Genomic DNA, 20,948 nt, shown 5'->3' on the forward strand with positions numbered 1-20,948 from the left:
GGCAACAGCAGAACCAGGAGACCAGCACCAGACAGCACTGGAGCCAGCCCACAGAGCGAGAGAGCTGAGTGCCTGTGTGCAGGAGGCCTCCTGGTGGAGTGGGGTGCCTCTGGGCACTTATCAGCGGAACTAGGCTTGCTGATCCACAGAGCCAGAAAGCTGAGTGAGTTCCTGCTGAAGTTTACTGGCAGAGTGGGGTGCTTCTGAGCACCTATCGGTAGAGCTACAGAGCTTTGGAACACTTGCCCCAGCAGAACAGATGTGGGCATGAGGCCTGAGGGGCCGAGAGGCCAAGGAACCAGGAAGCACAAGCTGAAGAGACAAGCAACACAGGAAGCCGAGCTGCCTCAGTCTCAAAAGGTATTGCCAGGACCTCTGGGGTTTCAAAGGGTGGAGCCATGGCCTCTGGTGTTTCTAAGGGTGGAGTTGCCACTCAGATAGACTAGGAGAATGGTGCACCTAAAGCCGAGGGAGCGGAGTTGCTGCCCTGGTGGGTCTGGAAGGTAGAGCTGAAGCCCAGGGCTGAGGGGCCTCCACTCAGAATCCGGAGAGCGTGGCCAATTCCTAGAGTCTGGAGGGCAGGGCCATGGTGTAAATTGTCTCAGAGAACAGACAGTTATTTTCAAAACCTTGAGAGCTAATGTAATATGTTCTGCTGACTTGCTTGGTGCCTGTTATCCCTTCTTTCTCTCCAGTTTCTCCCATTTGTAATGGAAATGTCTACCTTGTGCCTGTTCTGTCATTGTATTTCGGAAGCAGATAACTTGTATTCTAGATTTCACAGATGAGGAAGAGTTTTTTGATTTTGGACTTGGAGCTGATTTAAGACTTTTGCTGTATGATGGGGTGAATGTATTTTACATGTGGCAAGAACGTGAAATTTGGGGGACCAAAGGGTGGAATGTCATGGATTGAATTGTGTCCCCCAAAATATCTGCAGCTTGGCTAGGTCATGATCCCCAGTACTGTATGATTGTCTACAGTTTTGTCATCTGATGTGATTTCCCTATGTGTGGTAAATCCTATCACAATGATATAATGAGATGGATTAGTGGCAGTTATATTGATATGATCTACAATATTAGTGTCTTAAACCAATCTCTTTTGAGATATAAAAGAGAGAAGCAAGCAGAGAGACAAGGGGACCTCATACCATCAAGAAAGCAGTGCCGGGAGCAGAGCGTCTCCTTTGGACCTAAGGTTCCTGTGTTTAGATGCTCCCAGACCAAGGGAAGACTGATGACAGGACCTCCTCCAGCGCCGACAAAGAAAGCCTTCCCCAGAGGTGACATCCTGAATTTGGACTTGTAGCTTACTAGACTGTGAGAAAATTAATTTCTCTTTGTTAAAAAGTTGCAGTCTTCCTGTTATAGTAGCACTAGATGACTAAGATTATATATATATAATTGATATGCTGTTGTTGCTGTTAGTTGCGGAGGAGTTGATTTTGACTCATGGGGACCCCATGTGTGCAGAGTAGAACTGCTCCATAAGGTTTTCAAGGTTATGACCTTTCAGAAGCAGACCACCAGGCCTGTCTTCCAAGGCACCTCTGGGTGGGTTCAAATGTGTGTGTGTTTGTGTGTGTGTGTGTGTGTAGAGAGAGACTGAGAGAGAAGGAGCCCTGGTGGCACAATGGTTAAGGCGCTGGGCTGGGCAGTTCAAACTCTTCAGTTGCTCCATGAAAGAAAGACGTGGCAGTCTGCTTCCATAAAGATTGCAGCCTTGGAAACCCTATGGGGCAGTTCTACTCAGCCCAATAGCAAAGATGTCACCCTGAAGACTAAGGTGCTCCTGACTCAAGCCATGGTATTTTCAATCACATCATATGCATGTGAAAGCTGGACAATGAATAAGGAAGACTGAAGAAGAATTGACGCCTTTGAATTGTGGTGTTGGCAAAGAATATTGAATATACCATGGACTGCCAAAAGAATAAACAAATCTGTTTTGGAAGAAGTACAACCAAAATGCTCCTTAGAAGCAAGGATGGCAAGACTGTGTCTTACACACTTTGGACACATAGTCAGGAGGGATCAGTCCCTGAAGAAGGACATCATGGTTGATAAAGTGCAGGGTCAGCGGAAAAGAGGCAGATCCTCAACAAAATGGATTAACACAGTGGCTGCAACGATGGGTTCAAGCATAACAACGATGGTAAGGATGACACAGGACCAGGCAGTGTTTCGTTCTGTGGTACATACGGTCGCTCTAAGTCGGAGCCAACTTGACAGCACCTAACAACAACAACAACAACACTCAGTCCTATAGGGTCACTATGAGTCAGAATCAACTTGACGGCAGTGGGCTTATATATGTATAGAGAGAGAGAGATTGATTTACATTAAGGGACTGGCTCACGTAATTGTGGGGGCTGACAAGTCCAAAATCCATAGGTCAGGTGATAGAGTGCAGAATAAAGAGAAAGTGAGTTCTGCAAAAATATCTATAGTCTGGAGGCAGAACACAGTCTAAAGAAACACCCCTTTCAACTGACTGATTGATTAGATGATCAGGTTACATTATATCATGGATCTGCAACTAGACTAGTGTTTAGCCAAACCACTGGGAACCACAGCTTAGGCAAGTTGACACATGAAATTAACCACCACAGTGGGTGTATCCTGTGTGTGTAATTCACTCATTTAATCCTATAAGATGCACGAATGTTGCAATCCCATTTTAGACATCAAACTTGACAGGGGTTATCCTGGGGCAAGGGCAATGAAGAGGTCCCACCACCTTCTTTTTTTTTGAAGAATATTTTATTGTGTTTAAGACAAAAGTTTACACAGCAAATTAGGTTCCCATTTAACAATTTGTACACAAGGTATTCAGTGATACTGGTTACATTTTTCACAATGTGCCTTCATTCTCATTCATTCCATTCTGGTGTACCATTTCTAGTACTCTAGTTTCCCTGCCTCTTAACTTTCTCATCTTTGCTTTACAGTCATTTTTGACCATTTGGTGTCATCCACCACCTTCTTTTTATTCTTGTTATTATTTTCTAATGATATATGAAGACATTTTTATAGAAAGATCCAAGTAAGGCAGACACAGAGAAAAGAAAATGTGACACTTCCCCAGTGCAAGCCTCTACCCTGTCCCCTCCCCTCCCCAGAAACCAGAACTGTCCACAGTTTGCTTGCGCCCCTGCGTCCCCTTTCCTCCATGTTTGCAGACAATGCCCACATACTAAAATTTAACATTTTATCTGCCTCTTTCTAAATCAAACATTGCTTAATATTTAACTTCTTTTTTTTTTTTTTAGAACAAGCACGTTTTACTTTTGCAATTAGAAAAAGAAAGGACACAGTGACCTGTTTAGAGGGGGAAAGTTATTCACGAAATGGAAATATCAAATATAAAAAGGGCAAGTCCTCCAGCCACCCCAGCTCCCAGAGCTAAGGGTCTTGTGTCAGCACCTCTGGCAGTTTCCTGACACTTTCCCTGAGTCTTTGGGCCTTGGTGTTCCTGATGGAATGCAGGATTAATGATTAACTGTGCGTGTTTTGGAAACCCTGTTGGCGTAGTAGTTAAGAGCTACAACTGCTAACCAAAAGGTCGGCAGTTTGAATGCACCAGGCACTCCTTGGAAACTCTATGAGGCAGTTCTACTCTGTCCTATAGGGTCACTAGGAGTCGGAATCGATGGCAACTTTTTTTTTTTTTTTTTTTTTGTAGGTGTTTCAGCTGCCAGGAGTACAGCCGAACCAGTCTGGCAGGGGTTGAGGCAAAGGATAGTTTCACAGTTTCCCCACAGGCTACACCTTAGGAAAAGCAACATAAACCAAAGTAGTGTGGTGACAAAACATATTCACTGAAGGGTTACTATTTGCCTTGTATGTCCTCAATCAGAGGGAGCCCTGGCAGTGCAGTGGTTAAAGCGATCAGCTGGTAACCAAAAGGTCGGTGGTTCAAACCCACCAACTGCTCCTCAGGAGAAAGATGTTGCAGTCTGCTTCCGTAAAGATTACAGACTTGGAAACTCTACAGGGCAGTTGTGCTCTGTCCTACAGGGTCGCCATTAACTCAGTGGTAATGAGTTTTGGGTCTTAAGTCAGAGCAGATATGTAATGGGAGCCACATATGTCATTTAATTTCTAGCAGTCATGCTGGGGAGCCGTAGGTGTCCAGTGGTAGCATTCTCACCTTCCAAGCCAGAGAGGTGGCTTCGATTCTCGGCCAATGCTCCTCATACACAGATACCACCTGCCTGCCAGTGGAAGGCTTGCATGTTGCTATGATGCTGAACAGGTGTCAGCGAAGCTTCTAGACTAAGCCTGACTAGGAAGAAAGGCCTGGTGATTGACTTCTGAAAAATCAAACAATCAAAATCCTATGGCTCACACTGGTCCAATCTGCAACCAATCCTGGGGATGGTGCAAGACCGCGCAGGGTTCCGTTCGTTCCCCTTGACCTTTATATCTCTCGACCTCAATTCCAGCTTGAAGGAGTGTTGCAGGCAGCTGGCCTTGCGTTCAAGTCCTGGCTCTGCCACTTATAAATTGAGTGCCCCACATGATTTGCTTAATCTGAGACTCAGCTTCCTCATCCATAAAGGTAGACAATGGCCCCTAAACCAGAGGCTGGAGAATGATTCGATAGGCTAAGGCCCAGGGCACATCTCCCAGAAAGCCTGGCAGCCGGCAAGCCCCAGATGCACTCAGGGTATTTTGGGTTTTTGTTGTTGTTGTTAGTTCCTATTATGGATTGAATTGTGTCCCCAGGAAATATACGTTGTAAATCCTAACCCCTATACCTGTGGTTGGAAACCCTGGTGGTGTAGTGGTTAAGCGCTACAACTGCTAACCAAAAGGTCGGCAGTTCAAATCCACCAGGTGCTCCTTGGAAGCTCTATGGGGCAGTACTACTCTGTCCTATAGGGTTGTTATGATCGACCCGTGGGTTTGGTTTTGTTTTATACCTGTGGTTATAATCCCATTTGGGAATGGGCTTTCTGTGTTATGTTAATGAGGCAGTATTAGCATAGGGTGTGTCTTAAATCAATCTCTTTTGAGATATAATAAAGGAGATTAAGCTCAAGCAAGCAAGCAGAGATGGGGGAAGATAGATGCCAAGCCACATGAAGATCACCAAGGAACCAAGGAACAGAAGCTGAAAAGAGACAAGGACTTTCCCCCAGAGCCGACAGAGAAAGAAAGCCTTCCCCTAGAGCCCACACCCTGAGTTCGGACTTCTGGCTTCCTAAACTGTGTGAAAATAAATTTCTGTTTGTTAAAGCTACCCACCTGTGGTATTTGTTTATATATATATATTTATATACAAATACACATGGCAGCACTGGATAACTAGACAGCTGCTGTCAAGTTGGCTCCAACTCACGGTGGCCTCACATATAACAGAATAAAATACTGCCCAGTCTTGCACCATTTTCATGATCATCAGTATGTTTGAGTTCATTGTTGTGGCTCCTGTATCAGTCCATCTCAGTGAGGGTTTCCCTCATTTCGTTGACCCTCTACTTTACCAAACATGATGTCCTTGTCTAGCGATCGCTCTTCCCTGATGCTGTGTCCAAAGTAAGCAAGTCGAAGTCTCACGAGCCTCGCTTCGAAAGAACATTCTGGTTGTATTTTTTCTAAGATTGATTTGTTTGTTCTTTTGGCAGTCCGTGGTATATTCAATAGTCTTCACCACTGGTATTTTAGCCACTACGATTTCTCCACTCACCCATTGTTTTTTTGAGCAGAGCCCCAAACAGGTTACCCAACTTTTGCACATAACGCTTTCCTGGAAAACTCAGACGATAGATCTCCATGCTATAAAGATGTTTCATCCACTGAGGACTAAACAAATCATAAAATCCCAAATTGCTTCTTAACTCTTAGGCATCATTGTCAGAGACATATTGCCACGGTTCCATACGTGTCATTTAAAAAAAAATAATTAGAGTCAGCATATCGGGGCTTTTCTCTGATTAAAAAAGTGATGGATGCTTGTTGCGAAAAAAAAAAATCAAGTGCTAGAGAAATATGCAATCTGGAAAGTCAAGGTGCTATGGAGATCCACACGCACAAGTGTCTGAGTCATATATCTTCTGACCTTTTCCTGTGCACAAATCAACATACATTTCATGATACAAATGTAGGTAGAGGTATAGATCCACCACTCATCTGTCAGTTTGTCATACTCTGCTGGCTTTCATGTGACTATGATGCTGGAAGCTATACCAGTGGTATTTCAAATTCCAGCAGGGTCACCAAGGTGAGCAAGTTTCAGTGGGTCTGACAGACTAGGACGGAAAAGGCTGATGATCCACTTCCCAAAAATTAGCCGATGAATATTGTCAATGTAGTGCTGGACGATGAGGCCCCTAGGTTGGAAGGTACTCAGAATACACAATGGCCGCGATATGGACTCAAGCGGACCAATGACCATGAAGATAGTGCAGGACCGGGCAATGTTTGGTTCTGTTGTACATGGGGTTGTCACGAGTCGGAGCCAACTCAACAGCAACTAACAACAATAACATATAGATATAACCTCTCCTCATCAACACAGTTAGGCTCCAAAGATCAGGGCATTGTGCAAAAATGGAGGATGACTACATCATTACATAACTGCCAAAGTTACATCATTACATAACTGCCAAGTCACATCATTACATAACTGCTAAACCACTGAGAATCATGGCCCAGCCAAGTTGACATATAACATTAACCATCAAAGCCAGCATTACTCTCACCTTGCACCTCGGTGTTTGTTAATTTCAAAAGGACATTGTTAGAGAGCACAAAATAGTCAAATGGTAGATTTTTTAAACTATTGTTGTAAATGTGAAACATCGGATAATGAGATAGTAAGTGAAGAAAAGGTATAAATAGTTTAAAAAAAAAACAGATCAAACTAATTGTTTGGCAACTGGCTTTTTTTTTGTTTATCTAGATATCATGACCAGCTCCCTATGTTGGTACAAAGAGATCTACCTTATTCTTTTGAATAACTGCTTTGTATAAGACGCCCTTAATGTATTTGAGCAGCCCCCTTTGGATGGACACTTGCCAGTTTCAACAAGGGCACAGTGCACACATGCAGCTTTGCGTCCATGGGTGAGTAGCTCTGGAGGTGGAACTGATGGGTCATGGGGTAGGCACATTTAAGATCTTAGTAGATTTTGCCACATTGTCCTCCCCAAAGGTTCTATCAAAGGACCCTCCCTCCAACATGTGAAAATTTCCCATTTCCCCACACCTTCTTCCCAGCTCTAGGCATTCCCAATCTTTCTCATTTGGTTAAACTATGAGAAAAATGGGCTAGTTTCTGAAAATCACACATGCTCCAACTGTGTGCTTTTCTTCCACAATTAAACACGTGGTGGCCCAGGTTAAGCCTGAAAGGGTCCAGCTGAAGGGCAAGTTTTGCTGCTTTTGGCTGGTCAACACACAACACGAGCTTTCCCACCCTCCATTCTCCTCTTTGTTTGCTAGCCCTAGCCACACTGGTCTTTCGCATCCTACAACGGACCAAGACCCTTCTCACCTCAGGGCCGTTGCACATGCTGGTCTCTCCCTGAAACTTTCTTTACCCTAGTAACTCCTATTTATTCTTCAGAGGGACTTTGTGCAGGTTCTTTAAACCCGTTTTCCCATTTGTAAAATGGAGGTAATCATATTACCCGCCTCAAAGAGTTGCTGTGAGGATTAAATAAGATCCACAGTTTAAAGCACTTGACACGGTATTTACAAAGAGTTATGGTCTCAGCTCAAAGGGCAACTATGCCAGGAAGCCCTTCCTGACCACCCTGCCCAGGTCAGGTTTCCATCCTTCCTATCCCCTCTAGTGGCATCCTCAATTAGTCTATTTTGGTATTGTTGTTATTTTTGTTAGGTGCTGCCCAGTTGGTGCCAAATCATAGCAACCCCATGCACAACAGAATGAAACACTGCCTGGTCCTGCACCATCCTCACAATCATTACTATGTTTGAGCTCATTGTTGCAGCCACTGTGTCAATCCACCTTGTTGAGGGTCTTCCTCTTTTTCACCGACCCTCTACTTTACCAAACATGATGTTCTTCTCCAAGGAGTGGTCCCTCCTGACAACATGTCCAAAGTACATGAGACAAGGTCTTGCCATCCTCGCTTCCAAGGCACAGTCTGGCTGTATTTTCTTCCAAGACAGATTTGCTCTTTCTTTCTTCTGGCAGTCCATGGTATATTCAATATTCTTTGCCAACACCATAATTCAAAAGCATCGATTCCTTCTTCAGTCTTTCTTTTTCATTGTCCAGCTTTCGCATGCATACAAGACAATTGAAAATATCATGGCTTGGGTCAGGCACACCTTAGTCCTCAAAGTGACACTTTTGTTTTTTAACACTTTAAAGAGGTCCTTTGCAGCAGATATGCCCAATGCAATAGGTCATTTGATTTCCTGACTGCTGCGCTCATGGGCATTGATTGTGGATCCAAGGAAAATGAAATCCTCGGTAACTTCAATCTTTTCCCTGTTTATCATGATATTGCTTATTGGTCCAGTTGTGAGGATTTTTGTTTTCTTTATATTGAGGTGTAATCCGTACTGAAGCTGTAGACTTTGATCTTCATCAGTAAGTGCTTCAAGTCCTCTTCACTTTCAGCAAGGTTGTGTCATCCAAATAACGCAGGTTGTTAATGAGTTTTCCACCAAACCTGATGCCCCATTCTTCTTCATACAGTGCAGCTTCTTGGACTATCTGCTCAGCATACAGATGGAATAGGTATGGTGAAAGGATACAACTCTGACGCACAACCTTCTTGATTATAAACCATGCAGTATCCCCTTGTTCTCTTTGAACGTCTGCCTCTTGGTCTATGTACAGGTTCCTCATGTGCACAATTAAGTGTTCCTCAATTCCCAATCTTATCCATAATTTGTTATGATCCACACAGTCGAATGCTTTGCATAGTCAATAAAATACAGGTAAACATTTTTCTGGTATTTTCTGCTTTCAGCCAAGATCCATCTGACATCAGCAATGATATCCCTCATTCTACGTCCTCTTCTGAAAGCAGCTTGAACTTCTGGCAGCTCCCTGTTGATACACTGCTGCAACCGCTTTTGAATGATCTTCAGAAAAATTTTACTTGTGTGTGATATTAATGATATTGTTTGATAATTTCCGCATTTAATTGGATCACCTTTCTTTGGAATGGACACAAACATCCATCTCTTCCAGTTGGTTGGCCAAGCAGCTGTCTTCCAAATTTCTTGGCACAGATGAGTGAGCACCTCCAGCACTGTGTTCGTTTGTTGAAACGTCTCAATTGGTATTCATTCCGTCAATTCCTAGAGCCCTGTTTTTCGCTAATGCCTTCAGTGCAGCTTGGACTTCTTCCTTCAGTACCATTGGTTCTTGATCATGTATTACCTCCTAAAATGCTTACAAGTCTACCACTTGGTATATATCACAAATATAATCAAACATTTACTTACAATATCTTCTGCTTCGTGTTTCTCTTTCCCACGAAGACCATGAACTCCAGGAGGGCAGAAACAGTGTCTCATTCTTGGACGTACCCAATACCATGCCTGCACTTGATATGAGTGAGGAAAACTGAAAGGAGAAATCTAATGAATTCTACCTTTGACTCAATTATACTAAAGTGTTGGAGGCTACACTTCTTATCACTGGTCTCAGCGCTTCCATTTTCTCCTTCCCACACCCTTTTATAAAAACAAAAGATAAAATGCAGTAATGCTCACTACAGAAGCCAGGCACATCTGCCCAGACCAAGACCGTCACAAAGCTCAGACAGAACTGTGGGTGGGTAGGCAGCGCCCCCGTGTGATGGGTGGAAATGCTTGTTGTCTTTTTTTGTTGTTGTTGTTGATCTACAAATGCCAACATTCAATAATGTGGTCACATCTTCTGCTTGTCTTTCCAGATCTACTCTCACCCACCTTCCCTTGTCCCTACCCCTCCCACCCCAGGAAAATCCTAATCCCTGTTATAGGGGAAACTGGAATCTGGAGAGATCCCTTCCTAACCTAGACAAGAGGGGACTTGTTGTGAATAAGGCAAGAGTGAGGGGGGCCCACTCCTCTGCTCTGTGTCCTAAGAGGCTGACCGCACCAATGGGTACTCTTGCCCTCTGGCTTCCAGTTGAGTCCAGCCAATAAGAGAATCTAGCAGAAGATGGGAGGGTGGGAGGAGAGAGAGGCTGGAGTATTTATTTCCCTCTCCCTGAACTATTTTTATTTATTGAATGTGTGCTGGATCTAGTTACTCGCTTTTAAGGTGTAGAATGTAGTGGGATAATGTGATGTGACTTCCAAGACTAGGTCACAAAAACTTCCACCTGGCTTTCCGTCTCTTGGATGCTTGTTCTGGGCCCTCCCACCAACAACCAGCACCAGCCTGCCAGCCATGTGAGTGAGTCACCCTGGAAGCAGATCCTCCAATCCCAGTCAAACCTTCGATGACTGCAGTCCTGGTCAACATCTTGGCTGCAATCTTATGAGAGACTCTGATCCAGAAGAGCCCAGCTAAGCCACTCCTATACTCCTGACCCCAAAAACTATATAAGATCATGTGTTTATTGTTTTAAGCCACTAAGTTTTGGGTTGATTTGTTGTGCAGCAATAAACAACAAATAGAACTGGTGATAACAGTTCTATGCTCCCACCCCAGGGCCTTTGCACGTGCTGTTTCTACTGACTGGAACTATCTTCTCCCAGATAGCTCCCACCCTCCCTTCTTTCAGGTTTCCCCTCGAGCATCTTTTCATGTGTTTGTTGGCCATTTGCGTATTGTCTTTGGTAAACGTCCGTTCAATTCCTTTGCCCATTTTTTAATTGGGTCGTTTGTCTTTTTGTTGTTAAATTGTGCAAGTTCTTTGCATATTTTGGATATTAAGCGCTCATCAGACATATGGTTTCCAAAATTTTTCTCCCTATCTGTAGGTTGTCTCTTCGCTTTGTTGATAATTTCAGGTCTGTCCTCAAATATCATTTCCCCTCCAGCAGTTCAAATCCACCAGGCGCTCCTTGGAAACTCTACAGGGCAGTTCTACTCTGTCCTATAGGGTTGCTATGAGTCGGAATCGACTCGACGGCAGTGGTGGTGGTGGTGTTGGTCTTCCCTGATCCTATTCAGCTACTAAGAACCATGAATTGCTTGCAATTGTTAACAGGGTAGCTTTCAGAGTGGGAAACACACACTCTACAAACCAACTTTTGGTGTTCAAGTAGAAGACATTAGAACACGTATACTCTTAAATCTCCATTTTTTTCTAATATACAGAATTTATTAGTACAACCACAATGCTCCTTAGAAGCAAGGATGGCGAGAGCACTTCTCACATGCTTTGGACATGTTGTCAGGAGGGACCAGTCCCTGAGGAAGAAAAGCATGCTGGGTAAAGTAGGGGGTTATCAAAAAAGAGACAGATCCTCAATCAGATGGACTGACACAGTGGCTGGAACAATGGGCTTAAGCATAACAACGACTGTGAGAATGGTGCAGGACCGAGCAGTGTTTTGTTCTGTTGTATACAGGGTCGCTATGAGTCGCAACCGACTCAATGGCACCTAACGACAACATTAGTACATATTTATAAATTAAGTATCCATATGGGAGACAGAGAATCGACATTTTTATTGATTTAAAAAAACAACACTTGATGCCGTCGAGTGGATTCCAACTAATGGTGACCCCATGTGCTACAGAGTAGAACTGCTCTATAGATTTGTCTTGGCTGTAATCTTTATGGAAGCGTATTGCCAACCCTTTCTTCCTCAGTGCTGCTGGGTAGGTTCAAACTACTAACCCTTAGGCTAGGAGACTAGCCCCAACAGTCTGCACCACCCGGGGACTTTTTCTTTTTCCTGATAGGGTGTACAAATCGGGGGAAAAAAAATTGGAGCCGTTTACCCTAACGTAATTTTGCACTCCAGGGGACATTTAGCAATGCTTGAACACATTTTTGATTGTCACAATTGGGGCAGGATGCTACTGGCATCAAGTGGGTAGAGACCGGGGATGCTGCTAAACAGCCTGCAATTCACAGAGCAGCCTCAAACTTCAGGCACCAGCTAAGGCCTCAAGCTTCAGGCACTCTGTGCTAACCCTTAACTCCTCCGACAAACCATCCCTGACGCCCCCTGCTGGCCCAGAGCCCCTCTTAAGGACTCCTCCAGTCCCCTGTGCGCTGGGTTAGAATTGTCTTGACCCATAGGGCTCTCGACCTTCAGATTTACAATGCAGGTGCCCCGGAGCCCCAGATAGTCTGATTCCAAAGAGCTGCTACGGGTCAGGGGTCTGTATTTTTAACAAGTATCCCTCCCGTAGCCCACCCGCCCCTTCGTACCTGGCACAGAGTACGCGACTCAAAGACTATTAGCGTGCCCACAGCAAGCCAGGTGCTGCTCAGTGCTCTACCCGAGGTCTCCTGACCCCCCACCAGAATGTAGCCACTACCATCATCCCCATTTTACAGAAGTGTAAACTGAGGTCCAAGGAAGGGGTCATAGCCTGTCCACCAACTCAGCGCCAAGAGGCCCAGGTCCTAATTAGCGCCTGATTCCTCCGGAGAGAGAGGGAAGGAAAGGAAAGAAGGTGACGACCGATGGGTCCCCTCGAGCTGTGGAGGTGCGGAGACTTGCAGCGGCTTTCCGATGCAGCCCCGCCCCCACATGGGACGTGAAGACGCGGACCCCGCGCAGCGTGGGGACATGTGACCGACTGCAGAGGCCGCGCCGCCCCCCCCCTCCACCCGAGGTCTGCGCGCTCCACTGCAGGGCGCGGACCAGGGGCGCCCGCCTGGGTTTGGGGCGCAGGAACAGGGGCGGAGCCAAGGCGCCCCGCCCCCCCGAAACGAAAGCGAAAGAGGGGGCCAGGAAGGAAGGGCGGGCTGGCCCGAGGCACCGCCCCCTGCCCTGCGCGGCCGCCGGATCGACGGGCGCGCCCAGGTAGCTGGGTGGCCGGCGCTGCGTGCGGACCCTCGCGGGGACCTGCGCCGCCGCCACCATGTCTCAGGAAGGTGTGGAGGTAGGAGATGGCGACGGCCGCGCCGGGGGCCCGCGAGAAACGCCGGGGAGGGGCAGGGGGTGCGGAGGTGGCTTCGCAGTTCCCGGGAATCCCCATCATAAGCCCAGACCTTCCCCCTGGCCGGCGCGCGCCACTGTGGGAAAGGAGAGTGATCCCCCACATACCCTAGAACGAAATGCGGCCTCCCCGAGAAAAAGCGGGGGCTGCTGGGTCAGGGTTCGAAGGCCAGAGGTTACCTGGCCGGCCTCGCCTTACCGTGGGACGCTTGCCCTAGTCCCTCCCCGCTCCATTCCCCAATGTCCGGTGGGGACTTTGGCTTTTTCCAGGAAATGCCGTGGGGGAGGTGGGCAGAGGCCAAACCCGAGGGTCAAGTTCAGGCCTGGTGCTTGGTGCCAGGGGGAGGGGGAGGGGCGTTTGCGCCTCTCCTCCCCCATCGGAGCCCCTCTATCCGCGCCCAAGCTGGAGAAGAGCGTCCGGCGCCTCCGGGAGAAGTTTCATGGGAAGGTGTCCTCCCGCAAGGCAGGGGCTCTGATGAGGAAGTTTGGCAGCGACCACACTGGAGTGGGGCGCTCCATCGTGTACGGTGAGCCGGTGGGGGTCCCGGGCCTGGAAGGCTGCGTGTGGGAGCGCCGAGGGTGGAAAGAAACGCTGAGACCACCTCCTGTGGATCCCCAGCCTCGGGAAAGGTCTACAGTGGGCTCTGGGGGCCTGAAACTCCCACAGCGCCTCAGGGGCCCTTCACTTACGAGTTCTCTCTCCACCAGAGGTAAAGCAGAAAGATGGACAGGAACTGAGTAATGGCCTGCCTGCCCAGGTAACCTGCCCCCTTCCCTCAAGAACAGGGTAAAGAGGGAGAACAGAGAGGATCCCCCCACCCACCCACGGAGAGCTCCCTAGGGAGCAGGAGGGACTGGGCACTGCCGGTCCACACTCCTGGTCCAACTTCATTCATGTATTCACCTCTCTATTGTGCGTCCAGCCAGGGAGGTGGCAAACAGGAGGTGCTCGATACATGCTGGTTGTATTAAATCAGAGAGAGAGAGATACAAAAGTAGGCAGTGACTCGAGCCAGCATTAATGTCAATAAGGGAAATCCCTAGAGGTCAGGGAAGGCTTCTTGGAGGAGGTAATGCCAAGTCTTAAAGGACAGAGAGGAGTGAGCCCTGGGAAGCGGAGGGGACGCAAGAGGGAATGCCCTGAGCAAAGGCTGGAAGGTGAGAAAGGGGCACCTGAAAAGGCTGCGAATGAGCAGACTGGGGGCGGGGGAGGGGAAGTGCAGCAGGGAGCCCCTGTGTTGAATGAGTGAATGAATGAAAGGCTTTGAAGCACAGGTGTGACCTGGCTGCTTTGCCTTTTAGAAAGATGGTTTTGGTGGCTGGTGGACTGGGGATTTTGCCTGCTGAAAGGCCTGGCGTAGAGTTGTTGACGAGTGATAAAAATAATAGCAAAGGGGGGCACTGACGGAGCACTTCCCATATGTGGGGCTGAAGGATTTATAAGTGTTGACAGATTACAATCTCACAACAACCCCACAACCCCACAAGATAGAGCCTATTAGGTGTCCTCCCCATTTTACAGACAAAGACACTGAGGTACAGAGTGATGAAGTCACTTGCCAGGTTCACACAGCAAACAGCTGGGATTTGAACCCTAACCACCTAAGAGCCAGAGCCTGGGCTCTGAGATGCCCCTCATTATGGCCCAGGGTTCCAAAGCTGGAAGTGGTGGAGCTGGGATTTGAACCTAGGTCTGTCTGAATCCAGAGCCCAAGCACTTAGCTAAAGGAGCACAGCCCCAGAGGCAGACCTGTCACCATGCCAGCAAACGTGCGCTGGGGATGGGGTGCTCACAGTCTGTCTGCTGGCAGGCAGGGAACACGGGATTCAGGCCTGCTGCTCCACACTCACTCAGGGTCATCGCCAGCAAGCCCCCTCATAGCTCTGAGCCTCAGTTTCCCTATCTGAGCAATGGGGATAACACACTTCTCAGGGCTGCTGTGAGCATAGCTGAGATGACAGGTGCAAGGTCATACACCTGGCTCTCAAGTGGGTGCTGCTCAATCAGCTCATCATGAGTTAAGGGGCGCCCTACTCTCATGGGCCAGAGCCCTGCGTCCCTTTCTGGACTCCAGAGCAGGAGCCCCTCCGCCAACAAATGAGGGTGGAAAAGAGGCCTGAGCCCCAACCTGTTTCTGCCCCTGGTGTCTCCATCCAGGACCCACCAGAGGACATGAAGCAGGACCAGGACATCCAGGTGAGTTGGCAGCTGGGGCGAGGCCAGGGTGTGAGTGGGGGGGAGGAGTAGGGGGAACATCCATGGGGAAGGGTGGGACATCTCATGGGTGGGGAACGCATGTTGGGGGGCTTACATATGTTTGTTGATAGAGGAGAGGTGACCTCCTCTCTCATCCCCACCTACCCTCACTCCACAGGCAGTGGCGACCTCCCTCCTGCCGCTGACAGAAGCCAACCTACGTATGTTCCAACGCGCCCAGGATGACCTGATCCCTGCTGTGGACCGGCAGTTCGCCTGTCCCTCCTGTGACCATGTTTGGTGGCGTCGTGTGCCCCAGCGGAAGGAGGTGATAATCCAACTCCTGACCCCCATCCTCATGGCTGACCCCCATCCTCATGGCTGACCCCCATCCTCATGGCCGAACCTCTGACCTAGGAACATCAACCTCAGAAAGCCAAACCCCTGACCCCCTGATCTTTAACCTCAGAGTTCAACCTGAGGTCCAGAGAGGGAAGCAGGGCCCTGGCCCCCCAGAAGAGTAGGATGTCCCTAACTCGTGATGATCTGACTGAGCAGATCCCAACTCCCAACCCAGAGCAGGACTTCTGATCTTCAACTGAGAAGCCCAATCCCTTGCCCCAGAGCCTGACCCCTGACTCCACTGTTTGACAGCTACCACAGAAATCAAAACTGACCCCACAACCACCACCCTAGTCTGACCTCTGGCCCCCTTAACAACCAGCTCCGAGAGAGGGGAACCCTGATTTGTAGCATTTTCCAATTCCTGTGGTGTAAATATTCCCATCTTGGCTAATATCAGGCTACCAACATGAAGGCACTGATGGTGAAGTGGGAAAAAGGAGATGCCCGGAGTCAGCTTGGTCAGTTCAAGCCGACGTGAGCTGCTCTAGCACATCCCTTACCAGCCCCAACCCCAGAGCCCTGCCCCTGACCCCACCTCTGACAATGGCCTGTTCCCTTCTGCACACCCCCAGGTATCCCGATGCCGGAAGTGCCGGAAGCGCTACGAGCCGGTACCGGCCGACAAGATGTGGGGCCTGGCTGAGTTCCACTGCCCGAAGTGTCGGCACAACTTCCGGTGAGGGCGCTGACCCCCGGCCCACCCTCAGCCCTGCCCTGCCCCCACCCTGCCCTGCCCTGCCCTGGCCCCACCCTGGCCCAGCCTAACCCTCAGCAGTCCCATCTGGGGCTGGACCTGGACCCTCACAGCCCTGCCCGCCCCCAGGGGCTGGGCACAGATGGGGTCCCCATCCCCCTGCTACGGGTGTGGCTTCCCCGTGTATCCGACACGGATCCTCCCCCCGCGCTGGGACCGGGATGCACAGCGCCGCAGCACCCACACCCACTCCTGCTCGGCTGCCGACTGCTACAATCGGCGAGGTGAGGCCCTGGCACGTCCCCACAGCCTCCCCCAGTTTCCCTGGCCTTGGTTCCGGGGACGTCCACCTCTGTGGCCTTAAGAACCAAGGTCTGCTTGCTCCTTCCACCTACCTCCCATGGTATCAGCCTCTTCTCCCACACACGTGTCTTCCACAGCTCCTGGTCTCCGTGGCCCCAGGCCCTCTGTCCCTCCTACAGCCACTTCCGTGACATCAGCCCTCTCCACACACTTCCCATGGTTTTGCTCATGAGCCTCTGGTTTCACTCCAGTAGCCCACATTCCAGTGGCCCTGTGGCCTCTGCCCCCATGGTCTCCGTGTTCTGGACTTCTGCTTTGTGATCTCCACATCCTTGTTCCCTCAGTCTCCTGTGGCTTCAACACCCATGGCTCCACCTCTGAACTTCCATATTCCCTCCATGTATCTTGATCTTCAGTGGCCTCAGCCTCTCCCATCCCCAGTGCCCCATGTGACCTCAGCCCTTACCCTCCCCAGACCCATGTGGCTTTAAGCCCACATGATCTTAGCGCCTCTCCCTTCGCAGAGCCCCATGTGCCTGGGACATCCTGTGCGCATCCGAAGAGCCGGAGGCAGAACCACCTGCCCAAAGTCCTCCACCCCAGCAACCTCCACATCAGCAGTGGCTCTACTGTGGCCACCTGCCTGAGCCAGGGGGGCCTCCTGGATGACCTGGACAACCTCATCCTGGAGGACCTGAAGGAGGAGGAGGAGGACGACGATAACGACGAAGAGGGTGGGCATGGGGCGTGACCCCTGCCAGGTGCAGACGCAAACCAGACACGGTCTGTGGATACTTTGTGTTGTTATAAAATATGAGCTCAAACCGAGATATAAACGCCCGTGGGGAGATGTGTGGGTCCGAGATATTGGCAGGGGGATGCTTGGGTCCCATCTGCAGGGCCCTGGGAAGCAGAGCCATATGGGAGGGCCTTTGGGACATGACCAGCACTCGGTCACAAAAGAGGTGTGCCCAGAACAACTTGGGATCCTACTGATAAACACCCTGGGGGACAGACGGACAGATGGTCACAGCCTCAGGGGCCGGATCAGCATGGCAGCCTTCTTGAGAGAGTACGCCCCACCACGAAACTCAGCCCAGTAGACGCCATCCTGGTAACGGCTGCGGTAGTGGCCGCCACGGTGCCACACACCGTTGAGGTTGGAGTGGGCACAGGCGTGGTACCACCAGCCTCCCCGCTGGTACAGGGCACAGTTACCTGAGGGGCAGAGAGTCCATGTCCTCTCACCAGAATAAAAACCTGTACCAACACCTCACTAGTGCAAGGCTTTTGCGAGGCATCCCCTTGCCCTCCCAAATCTAATTGCCCCAGCACTGCCCCTGCCCCCCACCCACCCTGTAGTGCTGCCAGGTAGTGAAGAAGATGACAGAGCCTGGTCCTCTATCTCCTCACCAGAATAAGAGCCCTGCCCTGTTTTCTTCAGAGTAATGTCTTTAATTCTATCCTCTCACCAAAATACAAGTCCCACCTTTCCCATCCTTTCTGTAAGCTAGGAGCTCTACCTCTAGTTTTATCAGGGAAAAAAATCCTTCTCTGCTTCCTTTCTAGAAAGAGTCCTGACTCTGTTCCTGCCACATTAGAGAAGGAATCTGGGCTTCCCATCCCCTCACCAGAATAAAAGTCCTATTTCTTATTCTCTTGCCAGAATAGAAGCTTGCTTGCCCTGATCCTTACCAGAGAGGAGTCTTACCCACCCCCCTTGCATTCCCTCAGTAGAACATGAGTCTTGACACCCCTGCCCCAGCCATCACCACAAGAATAAAAGCTCTCCTTACCGGAATAGGAGTCTCGGTCCCTATCAACAGTGCTGAAGGGCTTGTCATTATGCCAGGAGAGAGAATCTCCAGCATCACCGTGGTACTGGCCAAGCCGCAAGCGGTAATGGTCGCTCTCGGGCTCCAAGGAGAAGCCATCATAGTGGGCACGTGCCCCACGGCCCCCCCAATCCTCCAGAAGCACCAGCAGCTCATGGTCCCCGCGGCTGGTCAGCTGGTGCACAGGTTCCAGGCCCAGCCAATATTCACCGTCAGGCCGCCCGAAACCCACCTGGCAGGGCAGGAAAGTCAGGAGGTCAGGAGCAGGCCTCCTCCCCTGCCCAGCCCCGTCCCTGCCTCCCACCCACCTTGTAATGCTGCCAGGTAGTGAAGAAGTTGACAGAGCCATCTTGCCGCCGCTGGATCACAGTCCAGCCTCCACCCTCCAGCTGTTGCTCACACCAGGCCGACACTACATACCGGCCCAACCGCAGCTCATACACTCCATTCTGCCTGTGGCCTGCCTGGTAGGCCTCTGCACAGTCCCGCCACGGGCCTGGGGGCACAGGGATGTGGGGAGGCACAGCCTGAGACAACCCATCCCTAACTAGATAGAGTAAGAATCCTTATTCTCCTGGTTCCCTCACCAGACTAAAAGTCCTGCCTTTCCCATTCCCTCACCAGACTAAGAGCCCTGATATGCATTTTCTCACCTCAGTAAGACTCTAGGTCCCTCTTTTCTCACCAGAGCAAATGTGAAGCCTGGAGTTCTTAAACCCAGGTTCTGTGGTCTCCTCACCAGAAGAGAAGTCCTGGACATACTAGTCTAAACCTGCCCAAATTCTCACCACAATAGCAGTCCGAAATCCCCCATCCTTTCATCAAAATAAGAGTCCCTGCTCTCTTAGCCTTCACAACACCATGGTAGGATGTTTGTCTTTTTATCACACACAGTAAGAGCCACACCTCCCTGTTCTGTCACCAGAGTAAAAGCATCATTTCCTCCAGTCTCCTCACCAGGAGAGGAACCTGCCATTGAAAGTCTGGCTCTGCTATGTCCCTCTACCCACACTGCACTGGGAATCCCCTAGTTCTCCACACCCTCAACAGCCCTGCCCCTGTCTTACCTGCTGGTTTGGTGGAGGCTGCAGGATCCCCTGTGGGCGTGGGAGAGGCCAATGGCCCCTTCTGTCTCAGTGTCTGGTCTTTCTGGGGCTCTGGGGCTGGGTCAAACCTCCTGCTGCTGTCACTGGTGGAACCCACCAGACTGATCGGAACCACAGGCACCAGGGGCGGCGGCAGGACCTGGGGTGGCCAAGAACACTTGGAATGTGACGGCATTAACCCTTGGCCTAAGCCCTTCCCAACCCAGGGCCAGGGGTGACAGATGAGTCTGTCTCAGTACCCAGATGAGCAGATGAGGCAGGCGGATATCCCAGCCCCACAACTGATCATCCTCAGAGCCTAACTCTTGGACCCTCAAGAGCAGAGCCTTAAATCCCCACTCTGGCACTCAGAAGTTTAACGAATCTGTGCCTCAGTCTCCTATAAAGAAGAGATGATAAGCATACATCCAATATTAAATATTACTGCAATGAATCTGCCTGACTCTGTAAGGTAGGGACTGTCAGAGGCAGACATGTTCCAGAATTCAGAATATGGCCTGTATGCATATTAACACCCGCAACACGGTTTTTGGTCTTTATCCACATAAGAAAATGCTTGATTACAAGATCGTATGAATATTCACATTAAGTGAATAAGCAAAGACTAAATAGCTGTCATTCACATTTTGATCCAAATGAGTTAAAACAAAAATACGGTTTTCAGAGCTTTTCGGATTCTGGAACCTCAGATAAGCGTGGTAGCGTTGCAACTGGCCCAATTCGCAGACAGTACACGGCCGGAAGTGATTGCGATTCGCGGGGTTTAGGGATTACCTGCTGCTGCCCGCCTACGCCTCCCGGGCACAGGCGCTCCAGGCGGGCGATTAGGCCGCTCTGCTGGCTAACCAGCTGCGCTAGCTCGCGGAATTTGACGTCCAATTGGTGGAAGCGCGCAGCAGCGCGCTGCGCCTCGGCCGACGCGTTGAGCACGCGCTCGCCGAGGAGCGCCAGAGCCGCGGCAGGCTCCGCCCCCGGACCGGGGCCCGCACCCGCACCCGCATCCACATCGTGCTGCAACTGCGCGCGCAGCTGGCCCAGGCGCGCGCTCAGGCCGCGGCTCTCCTTACGCAGCGCGCGCACCTCGCCGGCCACGGCGCCGTCGGCTGCTGCCAGCCGTTGCAGCTCTCGCAGCAGCTCCTCGTGTCGGCCCACGCGCGTGCGCAGCGCTGCCACCTCGCTGGCGTTCACGGCTTCGGGCGCCGGCCGCCGGGCGGTAGGCCCGCTCCAGCACACGGCGCCAGTGAATTTCTGCTGGGGCAGCACGAAAGTGTAGGTGCAGCGCGGGGCGGCCGCCCGCGCCCACGTCGCGCCCAGCAGGAGTAGCAGCTGCAGCGCGTGCAACCGGGCCGCCGACAT

The 20,948-nt window shown here is 50.2% G+C and overlaps 2 protein-coding genes across 2 annotated transcripts; one reads left to right on the plus strand and one right to left on the minus strand.

The window, feature by feature from the left end:
* Positions 1-12,889: 12,889 nt before the first annotated feature.
* SHFL (shiftless antiviral inhibitor of ribosomal frameshifting) lies at positions 12,890-17,445 on the plus strand. Its single transcript, XM_003413383.4, has 8 exons — positions 12,890-12,996; positions 13,456-13,579; positions 13,761-13,810; positions 15,211-15,249; positions 15,428-15,577; positions 16,227-16,330; positions 16,478-16,632; positions 17,176-17,445. The coding sequence occupies exons 1-8, from the start codon at positions 12,976-12,978 to the stop codon at positions 17,400-17,402; spliced, it is 870 nt and encodes a 289-aa protein (XP_003413431.2). The 5' UTR covers positions 12,890-12,975; the 3' UTR covers positions 17,403-17,445.
* Positions 17,446-17,600: 155 nt separating this feature from the next.
* ANGPTL6 (angiopoietin like 6) lies at positions 17,601-20,948 on the minus strand. The gene is made up of 5 exons (XM_023552452.2): positions 20,367-20,948; positions 19,554-19,731; positions 18,795-18,982; positions 18,448-18,718; positions 17,601-17,869 (listed from the first exon to the last, which is right to left on the minus strand). Exons 1-5 carry the CDS (start codon positions 20,946-20,948, stop codon positions 17,679-17,681), a joined length of 1,410 nt encoding a protein of 469 aa, XP_023408220.1. The 3' UTR covers positions 17,601-17,678.

This window comes from Loxodonta africana, chromosome 3 (assembly GCF_030014295.1).
Source record: "Loxodonta africana isolate mLoxAfr1 chromosome 3, mLoxAfr1.hap2, whole genome shotgun sequence".
Taxonomy (NCBI): domain Eukaryota; kingdom Metazoa; phylum Chordata; class Mammalia; order Proboscidea; family Elephantidae; genus Loxodonta; species Loxodonta africana.

Coding starts and splice junctions, on each gene's coding strand:
- ANGPTL6 (XM_023552452.2), bottom strand. CDS start 20,948: ATGTCGGCGGCCCGGTTGCACGCGCTGCAGCTGCTACTCCTGCTGGGC. Junction 19,732..20,366: donor GCGTAGGCGGGCAGCAGCAG/GTAATCCCTAAA, acceptor TGGCCACCCCAG/GTCCTGCCGCCGCCCCTGGT. Junction 18,719..18,794: donor CTACCTGGCAGCATTACAAG/GTGGGTGGGAGG, acceptor CTGCCCTGCCAG/GTGGGTTTCGGGCGGCCTGA.
- SHFL (XM_003413383.4), top strand. CDS start 12,976: ATGTCTCAGGAAGGTGTGGAG. Junction 13,580..13,760: donor GGGGCGCTCCATCGTGTACG/GTGAGCCGGTGG, acceptor TCTCTCCACCAG/AGGTAAAGCAGAAAGATGGA. Junction 16,633..17,175: donor CGACTGCTACAATCGGCGAG/GTGAGGCCCTGG, acceptor CTCCCTTCGCAG/AGCCCCATGTGCCTGGGACA.